Below are 23,167 nucleotides of genomic sequence, written 5' to 3' on the forward strand. Positions count from 1 at the left end.
AAAACTGTAGTTATGCCTAAACTATCTCACTTGCTGGACTATGTGAAGAATGCATAAATTTTACTGAATAACAAATAGTGAAATTGAACAACTAAACCCCTGTATACAAAAAGGTGCAAAAGATGGCTTACTAAACACTAATAATTTTAAAAAATATTTTATTTCCAATGTCATAGCACCATTTGTTGAAGAAAAAGCCTTACCATCCATGCTTCCTGGCATAACTTGAGAAGGCACTGAAGTTTAGACCATATTTTAGAATAAATCTCACCTGTCAACATGACTATTGTTATTGCAGTAGGTAATACAGAAGCTTATGGGAAGATGTTGATATGTTTTTCTTTGAAGTATAACCTGAGAAATCTATGTTCCTGACGGCCAAACTTTAAGCACAGTATTAAAAAATACTTAGTCAAAGGCTTGCTTGTTTTTTTAAAAAACAAAAACTTTCACACCTGGGCATGTACTTGCTAATGTTCCGCCATGAAAATCCTGTCACTGCTCGAGGATGTGCCAAATAAACAAATGAGAACTGGACAACCCCCGAGCTTTTTTTCTTTTCTTCATTCTCTTGGGGCAGAAGAGATGACTTCCAACCAGTCATAGGGTACCAAACCTTCAAGAGGCAGTCATCCTAGGTAAAGTAATAAAAAACCACGGAGTTAGCTAGCTATAATTAAAAATGTCACAAAACCAAAATCCCAAATAATAAGGAAACTGCTGTTCTGGTATCTTTCATGAAAAACTGGATCTGTGGTCCAAAACTATTTGCAGTTTTTCAGACAAGCCCTTTCTGAGACCACTTATTTAATTTATGGCATCCTGGAATGCAGGCTAAAGAAATATTCTGCTGACAACACATCACTCCCATAAGGTATGTTTCTTCCAGTCCTACTTCTTTTCTCTGGGTTCACTATGCATTTTCCGCATAGCACATAAGCATGCTTAAATGTCCATTTCCCCGCAAAGATAGAAGCCAGAAATAGGCTGCTACTCATGCTACAATATGAAGCTCATTAACAGTCAATTTCTCCACTGAGACAATTCATACTGTAAGTCCCTCTTTGTTCCCATGCACAGGACACCTGACTCATGGAAAGCGCTGCACCCACTGAGCATAGGCACACAACGGAGGAGCAGATGCATATTACAACCTTGGCCTTTACCAGCACAAGCTATGCTACCTTCCTGGCTTGAATGGTTGGGCACCACTGATGTAATTAATTGAAACTAAACTGAATCACTACACAGCAGTACTACAAATGCTGGTGAGACTGGAGTTATGTGAATTAAGGTCAACATTACTAGCATGACAACAGGAAGTTTTACAAAGCTGGGTGCCACATCCCTGCATTTCATGACTTCCTGCAGGAATGGAGATACAGAATAAAGTAAATAATAAATTTCAAATCTCAGAGTGCGGATAAAAGACGGTATTTCCTGACAAGCATCAAAAAGTACAGTATCTGACCACAGAAGGAAGTCTGACAGGCAACCCTGTTAAGAATTATGATCAAAGCTGTGTATCTCATGAAATAACTAATATAGAGCTGTCCAATAGACAGAAAATTACTTCTGGAACAATACACCTCATTTATTTCATCAGATTCTTAACTATATAAAAGTATGTTCATGGGAAACAGAAATATGGAATGAAGCATATATTTTGGCAATTTGCTTACAACAATAATTTTGAATGTAATGTTTATTAAGGTGCTGTAAGTATGTTTTTAGTCTTAAAACAATGCAGCTCATGATTCAGCTGTATTCTTTAGCAAGTTTAAGAAAACAAAGGTTCCTAAAATTCATCTCATTCTTCAACCAACATTAAGTGCAAGCAATAAATCCTTACCTATCCAGACTTGAAAAGCAAAGGGAATCACTCAAATGAGAGGGTGACATTAAAGAGAATTATTAATTGAAAACTTAACTTGAATAGCAATTTGCCAAAAAGATGCTAATATAGAAATATGAAATAGACGTTAAGAACTGATAATTGAACACAGAATTAACTCAGTAGGAAATGTTTTCTAATTTATCCACTGAGGTGCGCATATTTTTATGCGGTTTAAAATGTGTATGTATTCTATCATTATGACCTAATATTTATCCTCATTACTTCTAATAAGCAGAAAAATATGCTTATGCAGATCTGAAAGTTCATGTAAATATACTTTTAACTAAAAAATATATATACACACACAAGTCTGTATCACTGTTACTGTACTTCCAGGTTGACTGTCAAGCATTCAGTAAGAGTACACAGCTAAATCCAGTTTCTTGTTGCTGAAATAAATGGAATCACAAAAAAATACAGTATTACACATGAGATGATAATTTAACTTGGCTCAGAATATGACAGAGTATATGGGCCAGGACTGTTCTATATTATTTACTTTTGTCAAACATATACAAACTACCGCAAACATGTAATTACTCTTTTTCTCTTTACCTTCCCAGCAGTTGCAAAGTATTCACCATCAGGAGACCATGCCATCAAGTGTACTGATACTGCAGTCCTAAAGAACACCAGAGTGAAGTTGTAAGTAAAGTCTATTTATTCGGTACTATTATTCCATATGTATTCAGTTGGTTAAGTATTACCATTCATTATTTAAATGAAATATATTAGTATTGTATAGTTGTTGCTTTAAGCATACTTTTGAAATAACAGAAGCATAAGAAGTATTTGCTAAGTGAAAAAAACCATGTTTTTTCACAGTTTTACAGAAAACCAGCCCATTAAACATATTGCTTTAAGTACAGCAAGCCTAGGCTAGATCCAATGAGATCACAGAAGTGAAGTTTGTCCCATGTGCTCCTCTACTGCCAGTGAAGCCAAGACATAGTAGGAAGAAATGAAAATAACTTGTGATACTATTAGTCTGTGCCTAGAGCTTATGGGTCAGCTGTCTGAAAGAGGGAAGCAGCCAATATAGTGCTTTGTGGCCACAAAATCTACAACAGCTTCAAAAAAAGTCATGAGAAAACGGGTGCATAGACAGCTGCTTCCCAAGTCTATGTAGGAATGGCTTATCTCTAAGAACTTCTGTAACGGGGATCTCAAATAGAATTGGGTAGAAAGAGTTTCAGGACCCTCTTCTTAAGGTTCAGGAAGCAGCTCGCATCTTTATCAGTGTAGCATATCTGCCTGGTACTGCTCCTCTGTTCCGTCTCAGCCAGTATTTAAGCACTACTTTCGCAGATGAGAAAACAGGGACAATTTTGATACATTGCCAGTGCTAGAGTTTGGGTAAGCCTTTGACTAGGTTATCTGGTGATAGCTCGCTTGAAAAAGTGAGCAATTTTTATTTGGAGCAACTTAACATTGTTTGAATACTCTGGTATTTTAAGCTGATCTAAAAGCATACTTTAAAATACAGTTTTGGAGAGAAGATAGGCTTGATATATGAGGTAGCACTGCGATTTGTCTTAAAATAAAAATTCTCTCACTCACTTGCACTGCCAGACACATTTCCAGTCATTTAGAACTGGGAGAACTTTATCATCTTTGATCTGATTGTCAGGATCTTCATCTTCATCTTCTTCTGGAATGTCAGTAGATGGAGGGGCCCACAACTGCAAAAAGTCAGTTGCTGTCAGCAGCCTGTTACCTGAAAGTGAGTAATATCAAAGCTGTGAAACCAAGATGATGCATGTATATTGAGAGATTAAGCCTGTCATCATATTTTGTTGAGAATTACTCAAAACAGGTTGGAAATCTAACTTTGGAATGTCCATTTTAAATATGATAGGGTATATTATGCAGCTGTTTTTACTATGACATTCTGAATTTAAAATGCCTTTTAAGAAAGAATATCAAGGTTTTTTTGGTGACTTCAAATGATAAATCATATTCAATAATGAATGTTGCAGATGCTAAATAGCCATTCACGCCTCAAACAAATATATGTTCTTGGACATCTTATAAATATCCATGTCCAGGTACATTGCTGACTTTAATTGTGATAAAATTCTATTTAAATGATTATCAATGGTAATTTAAGTCAGTTAGCAACTTAACACTGTGATTCTGAAACTAAGATCTTTCATGAGAGACTCAAATGCTTGGCACAGCATCTTCACAAATGCTAACTGTAGCCTCACATTTTATGCAACACTGCCTGAGAATAGATAATCTCAAATTTCCATATTCACGCTCTCACTTTTTTACAATAAAAATACTTTGTGTTCAAGTTTTCCTAACTACAAATGTTGAACGAATACTTCACAAACTTTACATTACCTTGAGGATCCCATGCCAGGTTGTAAGTCATAGAGCTCAGGAAGAACTGCCCAGTTTTCAGCCACTGAGACTTTAATTGCTGTAGTTAAGGAACAGTAAAGGATTATTTCTCAAATCAGCAGCAAAATACAAAGGTATTTCTTTCTTTCTCTATGAAATTGCTATTAAGGTTGTTGCAAAAACATTTAGAACCCAGTGGTAGATTGCTGAATCTAATTTTTATAATTTCTTTGTTTTATAAAAAATAAATGCATCACAGTGCCCTGCAAACCAGATCTGGACTGTCACACACACAAATAAATCTACAGATTACTTTAAACTACTTGGGTCATACATTTACAGAAACATAAGGGATGGCAGCATAGATGCAACAAAGACAGTGAAACCCGCTTGAGAACATGCTTAATACTTGGGTGCTTGGCTGTGGCTATGCTGTTAAAACAAACCTGGGTAACACATATACAAGTCTAAGTCATATTTCTGTACAACAGATCTGACGACCTCTTCAAGTTAAAGAAACACCAGCTTGTCACCATGTCATTCTAGTACAAAATTCAAGAACAAGATGTTGTTAACTAAGGAGGGGTGCAGTCCCCAGTTAGGCTAATGCAGTGAAAGATTCTACCCATCCAATTTTATTATGGATGGTGGAAAACATTTATCTACTAGCCTTTTGTGTGCCAATGTAATATAATAACTGGCAGACAGACTTTTGCCTCTTCTAAAAGCCTAAACCAAATTACAATCATGAAACACATACTTACACAATTTCTTTTATGAGAATTTATACCAAGTGGTTCAAAAATGCAAACAGCATTTCCATATGATGCTGCAATCTGGAAAAAAAATAAATTGAAGACTTAAAATGTAAGGTTAGAAGATAAGTACTATTCCAAAATAGCTAAATAATTTCCAGTACTACTTCTATGTGCTGCGGTTTGAGAAAAGTGAAATTAATGCAAGTGTCATTAACTGGTTACAGGTATACTTTAAGGAAGCTGTAAAATACATACTTGTGAACAAGCCCAGTTTTTTAACTCTAAGGAAGATATCTTGTTCAGTGGGATAAACACTGTCAATCAGATCTAATATATTCTTCTAGGGTAACTACTGTTAATGTATAAGGGAAAGCTGATGCCTTTGCTACTTATGCTCACATTCTGTCCACTTCACAGCTAACTATTTAATCATTAGTGTCTGGGTCTCAGTGTGTTCCCAGATTCCATTTTGTACCATAAACAATTACAAGAAATAGGAGGAAATGTAATTTATTTTGAAGTAAAATAGATTTTGAGGGGAGACAAATGGTAAATGGGAAAACTGAAGTACTTCTACAACTGAACCCCTCAATTTCTTTCACCCACTTATTTCACAGAAGCCTCCATACACAAAACAGTCTTTACAGTAATTTTTCTGGTCATGTTCCTAATACTCATATCCTTATGAGCACTTTTGACTATCTTTAAAATTCTTTTTTCTTCCATAGAAGATTTTTAAAAGAAAAACTGTTTATGTTCTTCCTATTCAGGATCTGGTTTCCTCAATATAGAAATGATGTAAAAGTTTCGCAATGTTTATTATGAAATCTTATTTCCTCTGGCAGGGGGTGGGGGAGTTGGGGGCAAGGTTGCAACAACACACTCCCAAAGAAAAGCACAGATGGGGAGTTCAGAGTCCTGAATGCAAAACCACCCAGGGGTTCATGGTGATCCTGCAAGGGCCACCTCTGCAGCTGGAGTCACTCTTCCAGTCCTACTGGAACTGCACTGCTGCAGTGCCAGCAGCCTTGCCAGCTAAGCCTGCCCGAATCCTAACTAGGGCTTTCTCAATAATGCAACAAATTTTTAACTAATATTAGTAGGCAGTGACAACCAACAAACAAAATTTGCTCAGTGCACTACCTTAACTCATAGAAAGTAGTTTTTTCTCAGCAATTTAAAGTGATTCTTTAGCATTGTTTAAGGATTAAAACCAAAACCACATAGCTAGTCAAGGGGCCACGCAGTTATGATGGCTCACACTGCAGCACATCAAAACACATGAAACATGCCTAAGCTTTTCTGAAAACCAAAGTATTTCTAGTTCATTATTTTGCAGGACACAAACACACACACGTGTGTGTGTATATATATATGAGTATGATTTATCTATGTCTTCTTTATTTAGATGAAAGTATACAATGGCAGAGACAATAACAATTTTAGTACCATTCCAGTTCTGATACTATACTGTGTAACTAACATATATTTCCACATTTTGTGAGACCTGTTATTGCAGGTCCTGCAAAGGAATAAACCCCATTGTTACAAGATGCCTCTTGCTTCCCTTACCCCCACCCCCTACTCTAAAAAACAAATTACTATTAAATTGAAACAATTCTTTGAGTAACACAAGAGGTGCTACTCAGAAAGTACAGATCAGTAAAACTGATCTTTGTCATGGAATTAACTCATTAATACTATTAATGTATTAAGCTGCTGTTTAATTACTTCATTTAGAGTAGTCAATTTATATTTTTTTAATTCTATACAAATTGATTAAAATCCTTACCCTGCCTTGTCGTTGGGAGCATTCCACACAACTGACTTGGATGTTTCCATGTTTAGCACCGGGAATAATTTGCACACATTCAAAGTCATTTGCCAGAATGACAATGTCACAACCAGAGCCATATGCCTGAAATATTTTTTTAAAGAAATAAAATTAATTAATTTTTTTAAAAATTAATTCTTATCAGACGACTGACGTTTTGAGAGCTGTGAAAATCTCCATTGAAACAAATGTTACTATGTAGTGGGTTTATTCCTAGCCAATTCCGTAGCACAAGCAGAATAAGCAACAAGTAAAAACAAAGTATCAAAGGAGAAATCCTCCAGACTTTCAATCAGGACAAACAAAAGCAGTAAAAAATAGAAAAACAACCCTACCAAAAAAACAAACTCCAAACTTACTCTAGAACTTAAGCTCTGTGTGTACTTTTACTTTTATTTGGTTTGTGGAGGTTTTTTTAGGGTTTAGTTGGGGTTTTCCCCTCGCCTCCAATTCTTGTTGCCTCTTACAGCAAGGCAACCAAAAGTTTACTATTCAGGTGCACTTATTATTGAATTTAAGTATAAATTTCTTAAAATACATGTACGTTGTGCCTCCCACTTTTTTTTTTTTAAGACTATTAAGTTATTCTTTTCTATATTAATCCAATTTCTGGGCTTTTCGGAGTTTTAAGAAGTGTACGTTACTGTAAGCCTGTAAACCAACAAAGATTTGTCTTGGATATATTGTATTTTATGCAATATACACTACAGTCTAATTTGTTTAAGAATAAGTTATAGAACAATGATAGGTCACAGCACATTTTATTGGCACAATAAATACATGTCTGTCAACTTCCACCTGTCCTAGTGGGTCAAAATAGTCTAAAAATTTTGTTTGCTCAGTGGAACAGGTAATCTGGAGTATTCAGGCACAGAAATCCCTCCCTAGCATCAATCTACCAATAAGCCTTTGTAAAGTAAAGAGTTATAGCTTGAAGTCTCTTTCCTTAAAGTAAGTTTTCCACTGATTCAATACAGTAGGCAGAAATTTTACAACAGCTGAATTAAGCAGACAGTGCAAGTCCTCAACAGTCAGTTTCAGATGGTACAAAATTACTTAAGTCATTTCAACTTGTCCCCTGCTTCTTTCACAATAATTTCCAAATTACTGAGTCCTAGCCCTCTCCTTTGTGGTTCATCAGTTTAAAGGCTACCTGTATTACTTTTGAGAAGTGTATGAGAAATTGTGAGTGTTTCTATAGATTTACAGGCTCAATGACCATTATCAGACACACAAAATTAATCGTGCAAGATAACCAGTGGAACTACAATGGACAATTTAGGTCTCGTGACCTTCTATGTCTACTTCTGATCTTTCTGGAAAGGAGCAACAAGTAAGAAAGTCTGAAGAAAAAGGCTTAATTTAGTGAAAGTACAATCACTGCTAAAAACAAGAAAGAAACAGCAATCCAAAGAGCAAAGCAGAAACTCCTCAGGCCTCAGAAATTAACACACCATAAAACTGCACACACAAAAATGAAAACTGCATACAACACATAGATCATCTAAAAGATTTCCAAGGTCATCTCACAAAAATAAAGTGACACAGTGTTCTCCGAGTCCTCAAGCCCACAACTGTTGTTCTGGGAAGCTCTGAGGAACTGATACTGGAGTTATTCACAATGTAAGTAGGAGGGGGGGAAAAAACCCACAATGGCTAAACTGTTTTTAGAGTGAGATTATCTATGTAACAGAATATTCTAGCTCCTTGACAAACAGGCTATGCAATTATTAGACCCAGTCTGGAAGGGAATAAGTTATTACTAAGATAGAATAGGATTATTTCCAGAAAGTAAAAGAAAGAATGAAGATAGTCTAAGATAAGTTCTGGCACTGAACAGGAAGTCTTTTGTTATGTTTTTGTATTTTTTAGTATCAGAATTTGTTGCAAAAAAAAGCCTCCACCAGCAGTGTGGAATGCTGGATAGGCCAGCAAATGTTCACAGGTAAGAAGGAAGAAGGTGGGAGACCAGGATGTGAATGCCCATAAGCAGACAGGAAAATAAAAGCAGCTCCTCTTGTTCCAATAATTTACTCAGAATTCTAATGTTCACAAGCGATTCCCCTACTATTTACTTTTACAATTTACAAATGGCAAGCCAAAGAGCAAAGAATTGAAAGACCTTCTTTTCAATAGTCTGCCTACATAACTACTAATACAAACCTACTAAAAGACTATTTGAATGGTTACCTAATAAACAAACAAACAAAAAAAAAGGTATTGATTCACTTCAAACAAGGACTTAAACCTTTCTGATACCCTGTATTTTCATTGTTGGTATTGATGACTTGCAAATCTGAAGCTAAATTAAATATAAATTATCACTGCTTGTAATCCTGTTAGCAGGAGATACAGGCGCGTGTCTCAAATTATAAAGGGAAAGGCAAAGACTTCTCAACTTTAATTTCCTTATGCTTACTGTTATTAAACATGCATGTTTCTATGTGTGTGTACTGTTGACAATGCATGAAAGAGAAAATCTTTCATACTTGGGTGTATCTGTTGACTCTGTGAAGCAAAATAATTTAGCATCTTCCTTTTTAAACATTTCAGTTTCTCTTCTCTCCTGTCCCCTATCCACATTCCTTATTATAGCAGCAAAGCAGTATTTTTCTGGCTAATTACATTACTTAGCATATTTTACAAAGTTAAGTAAAAAGGTGGTTATGACTTAAAAGAGTGTTTTACAGTAGATTTCCCCCCCCCCCCCCCCTTAAGAATCATCAAGATGTAGAGATCTCTCTCCTAAGTAAAATCTTCTTACTGTCACTCATATCCTTCCTACTCTGCCTGTGTTTGGCAGCACACCAACAAGTGACTCAGCACACCTAAGTGTCCTAGGCCAACAGAGAGGATTTCTGTTAAAGACCTTAGTCTGTACACATTCCCAACAGCAGAGTATTAGCCTTCAGCTCTAGGTTCTTTGATCAAGTGCCATCTCTTGGTTCTGGGGTAATTTTCTCAGTGTATTTATTTATTTATTTCTGAGAATGTGTCTCTTTCTTGACAGTATATTAAAGTATATTTACTTTAAATTTAAGAAGTACATTTATTATAACCCTACCTTTGGGAAAGGGTGTCCCCCCCATTTTAAAACAAACATTCGCTTTTTCACATTTGTAGTCTCCAAATTTCTCAAAACAGAAAAGGTCAATATACTATTTCTATTCAGAAAGATATTTCCGTATTTCACATTATATATATAAAACTAATCAAAAGGAAAATTTGTGTTTATAAGGCTTTTCTAATATACTCAATATATTAAGATGTTTATACTTGAACAAAACATATTTCTATTAAATCTTCTTTCCATTTTCTGCTTTCACTCCTTTAAGCTAGTACTGCAGTAGAAGCACCCTATGTTGGTAAAGAATAGGGAAGTGTCATAATGTTTCACATCAGTAGCTCCTTTTAAGGACTCAGCTGACAACACTTTCAGGAAGATCACTCGTGCCACCACAGGTCTTTCCTGCCAGAATAAGTGGCCTCAGTATTTGTGGCAACAAACTAACAATATGCATAGCCTGATTAAAAGGAACGGGAAATAGGTAAGCCATAAAAAAAGGAAAGATGGAAAATAAGATGCCAAGATACAGTAATGGATGAGAGCAGCACAGAGGTCTTAGATAAACAGAATTATAAGCAGTCACTGAATGAAACAAGTGCAGTAAAAACCACCCATGTGGAGTATCTGCCAACCTTCATTTCTAACGTCACTGATAACTTCAAAGAGAAAATTAAATGGAGTTGCAAAACTGCCAGATTGCAAGGATGACTTGCAGGATCTATAGGCAACTAATAATTTGTAGTTTGCCAGTGTCTGCTTTAACTGTCAAGATCTGGGACCACTGAAATGAACAATGACAAAGCTCTAATTGAATGCAGGAGCACCAGACAGAAGTAGGACATAGTGTCCTACTGTAAGAGTTTATGCTATGTCCTCAATTTTCAGATAATACTAAAACAGCATATGCATCTCTCTCTCAGCTGCCCATGTTTTCTGGTCTGGTTCTCTAATTTTAATGTTTAACACTGGAACTAACAGATAGGGAAACAATTATTCCTTCATATTCCCCTCTTGTTTTTTCTATATAATATTTTTCTCTGTATAAAAAAATAGTATTCTTCTTCATCTGCAACTCTACAAATTTGGCAGAAGTGAACTACACCAGAACTCCTCAAGCTCCAGCATGTACTATTAGGGTGTACAGAGGCATTTTAAGGTAGTAAATGATGTGGAAGAAACAGAATCGGCCACAGTGGTATTAAAAAAAATATTTCACAAACATCTAAAATTATTTACGTTAATTAAACTCTGTATTAAAACTTGATCTAAAGCCAGTATTGGCCTTATAGTACTCCTCTATTATAACAAAATTTATCCTTCTAGTTTCTGGCTATGGATGGTACACATACAAGAATCAGAAATTCCTCCACCTTCCTATTAGCAATGAAGACACCTGAATTCTGAAACATTTCTAAACTCTCACCAGTGGACACAACATTTACGCTTCCCTCCTCCCCTGCTAAGTACTAGTAGAATTACATACACTTAATGCAAACTAGCAAAGTAACTGAAATAAACCCCAACCCACTACTAGCCTGTGGCTGTAGAACAGGTTTTCCTAAGTTGACATTTGAGATGAATTAATTATTAAATACTTTAAAATACACTTACACACACAGCTTCAGAAAAAAAAAAAAAGAACATAATAAGGATTCAGATGTTAAGCATTTGCAATCCAGTTCACATAAACATGACAGTGGAAAACATATTATCAATAAATAACAGAGAGATTTGCAAATAAGTGTTTTAATAAGTAATTTTTCAAGACTGATGAAGTAGAGAAACAGCAGAGAAAACCTATTTTGAGTTGCTCTGTCTTGTGGACATAAAGGTGTGGATGAAGATTTTGCTGTTTTCAATGAAGTAAAAAAGTTTAGATGGGTGTCGGAGACTCATCAGCAACAGCTTCTGAAATTCATCACACGGTTCCAGGCCAAGTGTCAGTATTGGTATGGAAGATGCCAAGAAGTCTTTTTCAGAAATGAAAAATCAGAATTGAAAAAAATTAACTCATATCAGAAAAGTTCTTACATACAGACACCCCTAAAATCTGAAACTCTGATTCTTCATAAATAATTCTTAGAGTTCTGTATTTCATTTACTGATACCTCTTACAAGTAAATATACATAGTCTTTTGCTTGTGGGACACTAGCCAGTGCTCAGAATAATTATACTTCCAGAATCTAGCCTTTAGGTAATTGACATACCTATGTATTTCTTTATATATACCTAGACTGACCTTAGAAACAGCTACATTCTGTTTGGAGTTTCAGGGGGAAAAAAAACAACCCTGAGCTTGGGCAAAGGGCAAGTCATATGAACAGAATCAGAACAGCTCATCATTTTTATTTGAAACCACCTTACTCAACATCACAGTATGTCGGACTGGTAACATATAGCCCACTCAGAGTTAGGGTCAGTGCCTGAAACTGGCTCAACGTAAAACAACTGCTTAACAACAAAGGCTAAGTGAAATCAACCATGATTTGAAAAATGCAGTTTACTACCTTTAAAGACTTATCGGCTGACAGTTAAGACTATGAGGTTCAAAAAATAAATCCTTCTTCTGTCTAGCCAGGGTGCATGCTGTAAGGCCCTTCTGCATAAAGCTCAGCTCTGACCTTCTGTAAACTCATTTGTGCAACACAGTTAACAAGATTTGCTGAAATGAGAACATGAACTAACAGCAAGTTGAATGGTGCACAGAATCATTACTAGAACTTCTGTCATCTAGTATTTAAACCCTTTGCTTCTGTCCTTTCTGAGCTCAAATGAAGGGAGGCTGAAGATACTGCCTGGTAGAAAACAACACTATGAAACTATTTTGCTTCTAATCACCCTTCAAATAAATTTTCCTGTGTGTTCTCCACCCTGCTAGATTGGGTGCGATACAGCTATGCAACATCCAGAAGCCAATTTGTTAGGCAAACATCTCTGTGCTTCATCCCTTATTTGGGAAATGCTAGGTATATGTCAGGATTGCTGCAGGCAGGTGTGGGAGCATAAGGAGAAAAGAACACTATATGCATTTCCGATAAAGAACAGACAAAACCTCTGTAGCCAACCCACAGCAACTGTCTCTGCTTCTTCGGATTCGTTTTACTTTATGGAGTCACTAATATTTGCTTTTAGCAGGTTTTTTAGCAGAAAAATGAAGGGAAAAATTATTGCTTTTCCCTTTCTCCTCAGAATAACTAGATGACTTTCACCAAAGCTTTAACAAAGTTGAGGCAGAGTATGGTATCATCTTAGCTCCAGCTACACTGACTTAGAAATTAAAAGTTTACCTTTATTCCCAGCAAGAAGACATGTAAACAAGCCAAGAGCAAACCAATGAGGAAAGAAGGATGAAGAACCTCAGAACTGCAGTGCCCCTAATCAGATCAGAAGAAACTGTGTTCCTTCTCTTAGAACCCTAAGATTGCTGGAGTTAAGCATCTAAAGCAAGTTCATACTAAGAGGACACTTCTCCAGAAAAAGAAATAGGCCCAAACCTATTAACTAGTGAATACATATATACATGTACCCAAGCTGTTATGCTACTGTTAAGTGGAGTAACTTTGAGTGATTCATTTCTGCACACAAAAAAGCCATATTTTCAAGTCCCTGTGATGAATCAGTTGTAGCAATCTTGAACTACTTCTCACACATTTAAAATGAATGCCCTAACATCAGCCAAAACACAGAACAAGCACATGCGCACTCAGACAGTGGCTCCTCTGCCACAGCCTAGCTCCATATAGATTCATATAGTACAGCACATACTATGTACATCTCCCTTAACCTCTTGCCTTTTACTGCTCTGCTTCTGCTGTGTTCTAGACGCTGACAGGTACTGGGTCTTAATAGCCCGTCTATAGAGTCAGGCTCTGTTACCAATACTGATTATCTCTTGCCTAAACTGCAAATCCTGCTCCAGGATCTGAGCTAGAAGTTATGACTCCAAACAGCTTAATGGCTTGGTGGGACAAAGCTGTATCAATCCAGCGTTACTGATACTGACCAACAGAATTTAAGGTTAGGCACTAACAAAAGTGCCATCTGCAGTGGTTGGCAGACTATGATGCTACTGAGAGTCAACACAGGTGACCCGCTACCTAAGAATCTGGAAACAAGACCCCAAACTCTTTGCAAGCAGATGTTTTTAACAAATTCAGTTTACTATAGAATCAAGGTCTAGTACAGCAGGAAATAATACCACAAATACAGAGAAAGAAGAAAAAGGGAAGATGAAAGTTTGAGCTGTGGAAGTCCAGAAAATACATTTATTAAAACACAGTTATCCCTTTAGTTCCTTCTTTACTGTATTATAAAAAATTAGATGTAGCACCCAGAGAAGACAGCGAGGTCTGTTATACACAGTTTCATAATCAACATGCTACCAAACGATTCTGCATTTTTCATGTAAAACGTGACTTTTGTTCTTGGAAAATTCTTGTATGAATGATAATATCTATTATTCATTATTGATGTTTTCAAACCTATTATGAGAATTAGCATAAAGCTGTATTTCATAATAGCAGTTGACTTTTCAAATTGCCACAGTAAAAAGAAACACAATAGAATATGAATAAGAGTAAATGACTTATATAAATATCAAAAGTAACAGAGGTCCCTTTAATAGCAGTATGGCTGCATAGCAGCAGAACAAGGAAAATAAAGACAGACATTGCATCTTTTATTTCTTAAGACTTTCAAGCATTCATTACTGAAATTAGACATCTGTGATAATGGAAAGTAAGCTTTAAACATTTGACAAGTCTGCTGACAGTTATCTTAGACTAAACACGATGCTCTATATCATTTAGATTGGGATTGGTTTGTGCCTGGGATATAATCTTGTAAATGTTAATACAAAATCTAATGAGACAATTTATCCCCAAATAATTACATACTGATTAGACGACAGTAAGCGAAACACCACAGAAGGTGATCATTCATTAAAATCAGACAAGCATGTCACAAGCTAAAAAACTGGAAATTGACATTGGAATAGACAGCAATAGCCCGTGGATGATAAACGGATTTTATTATATAGACTACTGGACTCTTGAAATGTACTTAGTGTATCTCTTTCCATTGCTTTTCTCTTCCAGCTTAAGAGGAACATTTGACAAATTTGTGTTTTATTAACCACAGTAATTGAGGCCAAACGCTTATCAGTAGTGGATAGGCTTCTTAAGAAGCCTAGTACAACAGTATCTTCCCTTTGCAGGAGGACCATACACACACACTCAAAAAAAAAAAATAATGCAGCAAGCACCCAGCACAATCTGGGGACGGACAATTGAGGGGCTTCGCCGGCTCCCTACGGGAATGCGGAGGGCCCACCGAGCACCGGCCGGGGCGGCGGGCGCACCGGCGAACCCTGCCCCCCCGGAACTCCCCCGGGGAGGACGAGCGGCAAGACGCCGCCCGGGGCCGCAGGAGGCGGCGGGGTCACGGCTGCCTCCCCCCACCCTGCGGCCCGGGAGCGCCCCGAAGCAGCGCGCCCCCCGCCCCACCAGTAAACACGGCGGCTCCCAGCCACCCGCGGCCCCCGCTCGTAATCCCCGCCCGGCCCGGCCCGGTTCTGACCCTGCGAGGGCCGCCAGCCCCCGCCCGGCAGGTTAATCCCCTCCAGTCCCTCCCACCGCTCTCCTCAGGCCTACCAAGCCCCCTCCCCCCTCGCCGCCCGCCTCAGTCCGGCCGCCCCCGCAGCGCCACCGTTACCGTGAAGGGGATGTCCTCGACGCTGCCCACCGAGTAGCAGTTGTCCCCGGGGTTGACGGCGCCGGTGAGCACCTGGTGCAGATGCATGGCGGCCCTCCCGCCACTCCCCGCCCCGCTCTCCTGGGGACGGCAGCGCCGCGGCCGCCGGCCGAGACCCGGATGGCTCCGCGCTCGCCTCAGGGCCCGGGCCCTGCTCGCCGGGGAAGGGGCGGGAGGCGGCGCACGCGCCGGGAAGCGCCTGAATCAGGTGAGGCGCGCGCAGGCACCGCCCACTGCGCGAGCAGCCGCCCTCGGGGAGGGCCGCGGTGCGCGCGCCCGCCAGCCAGTGAAAGGCGGGAGGGGGGGCGGGGGCTCGGGCCAGCCTGCCCGCGCGGGGCCCGCCGGGAGGGGGCGCGAGGCTGCAGCTGCCCGCGCAGCGCGGCCCGAGGTGGGCGCGGGGTTTAAACGAGAGCGGGGAGGGACGGCCCGGGAGCGGGGCATGCGGCGCGCCGGGCTGGCGCCTCCAGGTGAGACGGGGCAGGGCCGCTCGCCGAGGCGGGCGGTGGGACGTTTCGTGAGGGTATGGGGGGACGGACACGTTTATACGCTGCTGCGGCAGCGTTCTGGGCGTGAGGAGGGTTCGGGAGGCGTGTTCCGCCCAGCGGGGCGGCGGGTGCTGAGCGGGAGGCGGCTCCCTCAGGGCGCGGTGCTGCCGGCCTCGCGCTTCGCCTGTGGCAGTCACATGTAGGGCTTCCGAGGATGGCTTGGAGGGGTTTTCTTTTTGGTTTTTTGGGGGTTTTTTGTTTGTGGTTTTTTTAGGGTTGGGGTTTTTTTTGGAGGGGGTGGGGAGGTGGGATTTTTTTGGGGGGGTGTTTTTTTGTTTGTTTTGTTTTTTTGAGGGGTGTTGAGGGGCTTTTTCTGAGGTGGGTTTTTTTGGGTGCTTTTCGTTTTAATGAGCCTCACATTTGCTCACATCACCCAAAGCTTGTGAAGCTCTTGTGAACCCACGAGCATCCCTCCAGCTGCTGTGACGCTGCTCACTGCGGGTGCACGGAGCCTCCCAGCAGCCAGGCCTGTGTGCGGGCTGGGCAGCGCGTACCTGGTCCTTGTGGGGTTACACTGCGTTATCCACTGGGGCATGAGGCCACCAGTGGCAGTGAGAACTGCTTTGTGTCAAGACCCAGTATTTCAGGGTCATTGTAAATACAGATTGACAGGAGGCTGGTGAGATAATTACCGGTACCTGATAATAGAAGAGCAATACAAGGGACATGGAGACCTTGTTTGAGGTGTCCGATTGCATTTTATGCACAGGATGTGACCTCACAGAAAATATGGTGAGGCTTTTGCTGCTTTATTTGTTATCACTGCCAAACCCTTGAAAATAAAAAAAGCCTTTAAATAGCCCTAGCCTTTTCTGTCTCAGAAGTGTGAAGAAGACTGGATCCTGAAAATTGTTTGGAAGGGATTCTAAACTCTGACGAGGGAAAAAAACCCAACTCTGTGTGTCATGATATAAGGAAAGTTCTCCATGTTCTTGTCCTAGGTCAATAGTAGTCTTGCAGTTGTACCACTGGTGCTAATGATTGAAGCTTAATCTCTTTCAAAGTTTATGGCAGTTTTGTCCCAGTCAGGACTGCAAGATACATGTTGTCTTATATTGCTGCTTGAAAGTGTACCTCTTGCTGATTAAATGAGTTTACTCTGAATGTAGAAGTAAATGAAGACATAATCAAGTTACCTTTGAATGGAAAAAAAAACCATTGTCGTCAGAACACTTGGGATTTTATCTACTCCCATACTTGTTAAAGGCAATCCCTTTTTAAAGGGAACAGTATCTGTAGCTGTAGTAAAAGGGGAAAAAAATTTTGATCTTCAGTTGACCTGATTGCATGCGAAATGACTATGTATTGTTCATATGCTTCCACTGATATTTATTATCCCGTAACTTTTCTGACTGAAGGCTCTTCCATATAAAATGTATGCTAACTTACAACTGATTTTAATTTTGCATAATTATTTTTTCAAATGCATACAACCGGACTTAGAGGCAAAAACAGTGTGTGTGTGGGGGGGTTGTATTTTGTTTTTCTAAATGAGTGGAATAAAGTCCAGCTAATGTCTGAAAAGACAGCTAGCTTTTGAATTGGCACAGACAGTCATGATATGTCGGATGATAGGAGAACAGTATGATCAAAAGGAAAGCATTCTCCTTTGGTCTAGTAAAGCTCTCTGGTTTTGGTGGCAAAAAGTGTGTAAATGAAAGTGGAATACCTACAGGATCAGTTCAGTCTTCCTTGGTAACAGACATGATGACGGACAGTTTTGGTTTTCGGCCCAGTCTTCCATCACCTAATCAGAGTAAGACTGCCAGTAGCTCTTGGGCATGCCAACTGTGAGAAAGGCTTCAACCTTATTGCTTGGGCAGGTGAGAAACTTTTCAGTGTTTGACTTGTGTGGTACTCCAATTCCACTGAGACTTTGCTGTGAGATGGAGAATGTGTGCTGTCCTGAAACAGGCAAAGTTCCTGTTAAAAGTAAAAATAATGCTAAATTGAGTTTAATAGTAAAATACTCCATTTGTAGCTGTGGAAACCTATAGAAACGGCTACATCTGTGTACAAGAGCTTTGAACAGGAATCATCCTGCAAGTATCTGCAGACAAGGCCTTGGCATTCTTCCTGAAACAAGTACTTTCACCTGAGTTTTGCTGACAGGTGGTTTTATTTGCCTCAATCATTCCTTCCTTGTTAATGTGAGGTATTTTAGTCACTAAAGTAGTTTTCAGTGCATGTAACAGTGGTTGCTATGCCTAGGAACATATATCTCATAAATAATAAAATTCTATAAAATAATAAAAGATTTAAGGGGCCTTCACTCTTCATTTCTTTTCCCTTTCATTCCTTACTATCTTGTTGCCTTGCTCAATACTTTTCCTTAGTGTTAAAAAGAAAGGAATCTGCAGTACCTCTGCTGGAGTCTGCCCAGGAATTCCCTGCTTTGGTTTGAAGTTAACTGGAGTTGTGGGAAGGGAAGCTCTGTTACCTCAGGAGAGCAGCTACTGTGTAGAATCAAAAGGTCTATTTAATTCATGCTAATAAGCTGCAGGTGGAGCTGCCTTAGGTGGAGTTTTAAGAATGTGTTAGGAATGCTGAGGGTACTTTGCCGTTGGTCTAACCGAATAGATCGGATGACCTCAAGACCTTGTCTGCATCATGTATAAGGATGACTGTTCTGGTTTGCCTTTTGCTTTTCCAACTACAGGAAAAGGAAGAGGGAGTCAAAGGAAAGGGGTCCAAATTTAGAAAACAGACACTGAACTACACAGATGCTATGGAGAAATAACTTGATTCCATTTGCTGAATTATTTTCAATTGGCAAAAGGTGATTTTATACAAAATAATCAGAAGGAAATACCTTGTTTTGAAACCATTATTATATATAAAAGAAATCTAACTTTTTTCCCCTAGGTTTTTTTTAGGGGTAAAAAACTTTTGCTTTTGGCAAAAGGTGGAGTTTTTTATGGGAAGGGAGAAAATACTGTGAAATTTGCATAGGGAAGAAATCCTAAAGCACATGCAAAAGAAATGTGCTTCACATAGTCTAGGGAGAGAAAGCAAGACCCATATGAGGCGTCATGCAAGATGAATGCCAGTGCTGGACTACCTTTTATTTCAAAGGTGAAATGCTGTACTCTAGCTTTGGTATCCTGAAACCTGAAGAACACACCTTGTTTTGTTTGACCACTCTGTCAGTTTTCTGTGCTCCTGAAGGTCTTGACCTTTCCCCAAGAAACAGAGGAGCTGAGCACAATGCTATCATGATCCTGTGAATATTTTCCTCACGATCCATGATGATTCTGAAATCTTTACTGGGTTCTTGATTAAATTGTATTTTTCTCCCTGAAGAAAAACTACTTGCCTGTTTTTCTCTAGAACTCATTCAGCAGTTAACTAAGCTTGGAGAAAATAATGTTTTTCAATCCATAAGATGCAACACCTGTTCTATTACTATTTTCTGAACCATAATGTGGTGGGTTTTATTGCTCTGCCTTTTGTTATTCCTTATAGAACAAGATTGCCCCCATAATGATCTTAATTTGTAAAGCATTGTTCATAGTGTATTTCTGTACAGGACCTTAAAAGCATTCACCTGTGAAGGATGGTCATTGCTTCTGTACTCCTGAAAAGCCGTTACTACAGCATAATTTTTGCTTGGATATTTTTAAAAGATCATGTTCATGGAAACTGACAGTCTTGCTTTCCCAGGGGTATCTAAATGCTGAACACTTTTGGCAGTGCATAGATATCTAAATATTTCATCTTGTCTAGACCCTTACTGTCCTGTGGAGTAGTCACCCATGCTTCCAGTTTTAAAGAAAAAACAAAACAAAAAAACCCAACCAATAACATTAAACATTGCAGCAAAAATGAAACTTTTCAATAATTCTTTTAAACCACAATCAGGTACTTGTGGAGGAAAGAATTAATGATTAAAGATTCCAGTCTGGTGGGGCTGGGTAAAGTAAAAATAGTTTAAACAGCACAGAGGAGTTGAGGCACTTATTTGAAGGTGCTGACTTTTTCCATGACTAAGGAGAAGGCTATGTCTAGGAGTGCTGTCTCTTACTTTTCTTTAGAAGCTTCAAGGCTTTTGTTTTCTTGCTGGTCTGTCTAATCATGATGTCAGTTCCAGACCAGTAGAGTGTGTTTGGGGAGGGGGTTAGGATTTTTCTAAGAAATGATTGAGCAGTTTGGTGATTTCTTCGCATTTAAGTACTTAAAACTGAACAAGCAGAGGCAGATTAAACTTAAGTTACTCCCTAGTAGTGCTATGTGGCATAACATTGGACTTCAATGACGTAAGTTGGTTCTCTTGGCTGAATTTATTCTGTGTGCTCTCTGCTAAATGCTTATACTATACAGAAATTCAGTGAAACATCTAGTGAACAATTATGTTTAGAATAATTTTCTGTGTCAGGATCCTAATATATGGTAGGAGGAACTGTTGTTTTAATATAAATATTTTTCTTCAGATGGAAGAATTAATACTTTTGCATTTCTGATTATCTGTGTATTTTGCCTTTCCATATGTCTTTCAAGCATCTGGAAAATACAGTCCCTCCAGTGAAATCACAAGCAACCATGTGCAATTCATTCTAAGTGCATGTTCTTTAACTTCCACTCTAAATGATGATTTAGTAGAATGACAAATGATTTTACTGTCAACTGCACACAATTAACTTCCCTGACATATGAGCAAGCATTCAGTATCAGACTGAGCGTTCACTTATGCATTAGGCATATGTGAAAGATGTTCTGGAAATTTCCCCTGGTCATCTTTTATTGAGGAAAAAAGCCAAAACAAGCCTCGGATGCATACTGGGTCATATCGTGCTGCAGCAAAGATTTCAATTCTGCATCTATCAAAGGCAGATGTTTCTGTCTTTAAGGAGGTAATGAAAGGTGTTATGTGGGGTTATTTATAGCACGCACTCATCCAGGAACTGGAGGACACCAGAAGAAGATTCCAATTATGAACTTGTGATGACAGTGTTTTCAGGCAGAGACCAGACCTTTGACACTAACAGTTTTGTAAGCACCACAGGAACAGTTCTGCGGTGAAGGCTGAGGAAGACTTCAATTAAAAGCCCTTCTGGGGAACTTCAGCCAAAACATTTTGGTCTGACAGTTGAAAAGCTTGTCATCAGTTTAGGTTTGTGTTACACTCTTAGTAGCTTTTGTACTGTGTATTTCTTCAACTTCAAAGTGTCTTGTCGCTAATACATCCTAACTTTATAAGATAGTTATTGTTCTTCTAGTAAGAAAAAGAATCTAGGGGAATAATCTTTCTCTTGTGTTATTTTCATTTTGCTTTCCATGTGGTACCCTTCTTGAATTTTACCGGCACTTATGTAAACTTTTTTAAAACATGTGCACCTGCATGTTACATGCTGTGTCATTTTCCCTAACTCATTTTCTACAGGTAGCTGAATGTACCCTAAACCAACATATTCTTAAGACTCACTGGCTTTTGGCAAGACCTTAAGTTAAGCCTATTGTGATATTATCTGTTTCGCAAGATTGTAGGATGGGATTTTAAGTTGTAAGTAAAAACAACCAAGCTTGTAATATTATAGCTGTCACTTTTGCTTCCTTTGAAATGCATATGCAAAAAAAGTATGTAATCATGTATGGAATTAGCTGCTGAATGTCACTATGATCCTCTTCTTCTGTTGGCAATATTAAGCCCCAATAAAGTTATCTTTAAATCTAAAGGTATATTTGCACTGGGTGAGGAAGAAGAGTGGATACAGTATCCAAACCATTTAATTGTTGTTCTTCATATGCTCAGCAGGGTTTCTGAAGAGCGTGTGTGAACATCAGCTCACATAGGCTACCTAGCTAGGTCTTTCAAACTGGCCTCTGGAACATCTTACTAGTTTCTTGACTGCCCAGGGAATACATTATGAAAAGAGGTGTGTAAAATAAAACTGTGAATTTGCCCCTTTTGCAACACCTCACAATTCAGTGTAATTGATGTACTATGTGCCAGTTGCTGGGTCTCATTTGTCTTTGCAATTTTTTGAGGATCTGATCATTAATGCTTAAGTACTCATGTCTGTAGCATAGACTCTGTGACCTTGTTGACACTGGAGCTGAGCTATTGCTAGTTAACCCAGTGGCATTCTCTTGTGTTGAGAACAACACTGTAATGTATCTATATGGGCTGTGGCTCAGGCAGTATGAACATGTTTACCGTGGGTAATTTTGGGAGCATGAGTATTTAATTTGCTTTATGCATTTCCAGTGAGCCTGACAGGACAGATATGAATCATTTGAAGTGAAGCAGAAATTATCAATATTCCCTCTTACTAACATAGCTCTGAGGCATCTCTCACCAACTCTGCTTGGTGATGAAATTTATTTTTAAAACTTGAGGGAGGTTCTCATGTCTAATTGACTTTTAAAAAGCTGGGCATACAGAACTGAGCACTCATTTAATAATAACTGTATGAGTCTGACGTTCTTTCCCCCCATATCAATCAGAGTAAAAACTTGAAAATACATTATATCCGGTGAAATGGAATATTAAAAAAACCCTCACATTCTTTTTAAGGGTTTTTAAAAATATTTTTTTCCTCCAAATACCTCCACTTTGGCTGTCTTGCAGCCTTAAGAAGCAAAGAACTGCTATGCTTCTCCAGCAGAATACTGAATTAACTGGAATCAGTTCCACTCAGTATTATTTAGCTGTTTTTTTATCCATGCTGAAACAGTCTTAGTGAAGTAAACTTGAGCGGATAGTAAGCAACAGTAACACCAACGAGCAGTCATTCATTGAGTTAGGTTTGAGTTACTGGCATTTTTTTATTGGAAGAAATGTCAAATTACAGTTTTCAGGGGTCTTTTTTTTTTTTTAGATTAAGAAAACATGGTAGAGGCAGAGGATCCTGTGTTCAGTGTCAATTGTGAATTGCCTGATTAAGGAAGGGACTGATATATATTTGCTTGTTGTTTGACTCAATGATTTTGATGAATGAGACTTTTAGATGGTACTTCTGTGTAAG

The 23,167-nt window shown here is 38.8% G+C and overlaps 1 protein-coding gene across 11 annotated transcripts in view; it reads right to left on the reverse strand.

The window, feature by feature from the left end:
- DMXL2 (Dmx like 2) overlaps positions 1-15,842 on the reverse strand; it is a 55,160-nt gene extending 39,318 nt beyond the window's left edge. For all 11 annotated transcript variants that reach the window (XM_056345395.1, XM_056345389.1, XM_056345385.1 and 8 more), the window contains exons 1-7: positions 15,619-15,842; positions 6,797-6,922; positions 5,011-5,082; positions 4,247-4,325; positions 3,458-3,614; positions 2,453-2,519; positions 456-634 (exon numbers count right to left, since the gene is read on the reverse strand). In XM_056345395.1, the coding sequence (XP_056201370.1) occupies positions 456-634; positions 2,453-2,519; positions 3,458-3,614; positions 4,247-4,325; positions 5,011-5,082; positions 6,797-6,922; positions 15,619-15,705 (767 nt within the window). In that variant the 5' untranslated portion in view covers positions 15,706-15,842. The remainder of the gene's footprint in view (positions 1-455; positions 635-2,452; positions 2,520-3,457; positions 3,615-4,246; positions 4,326-5,010; positions 5,083-6,796; positions 6,923-15,618) is intronic.
- Positions 15,843-23,167: the final 7,325 nt, after the last annotated feature.

Source organism: Falco biarmicus, chromosome 7, assembly GCF_023638135.1.
Source record: "Falco biarmicus isolate bFalBia1 chromosome 7, bFalBia1.pri, whole genome shotgun sequence".
Taxonomy (NCBI): domain Eukaryota; kingdom Metazoa; phylum Chordata; class Aves; order Falconiformes; family Falconidae; genus Falco; species Falco biarmicus.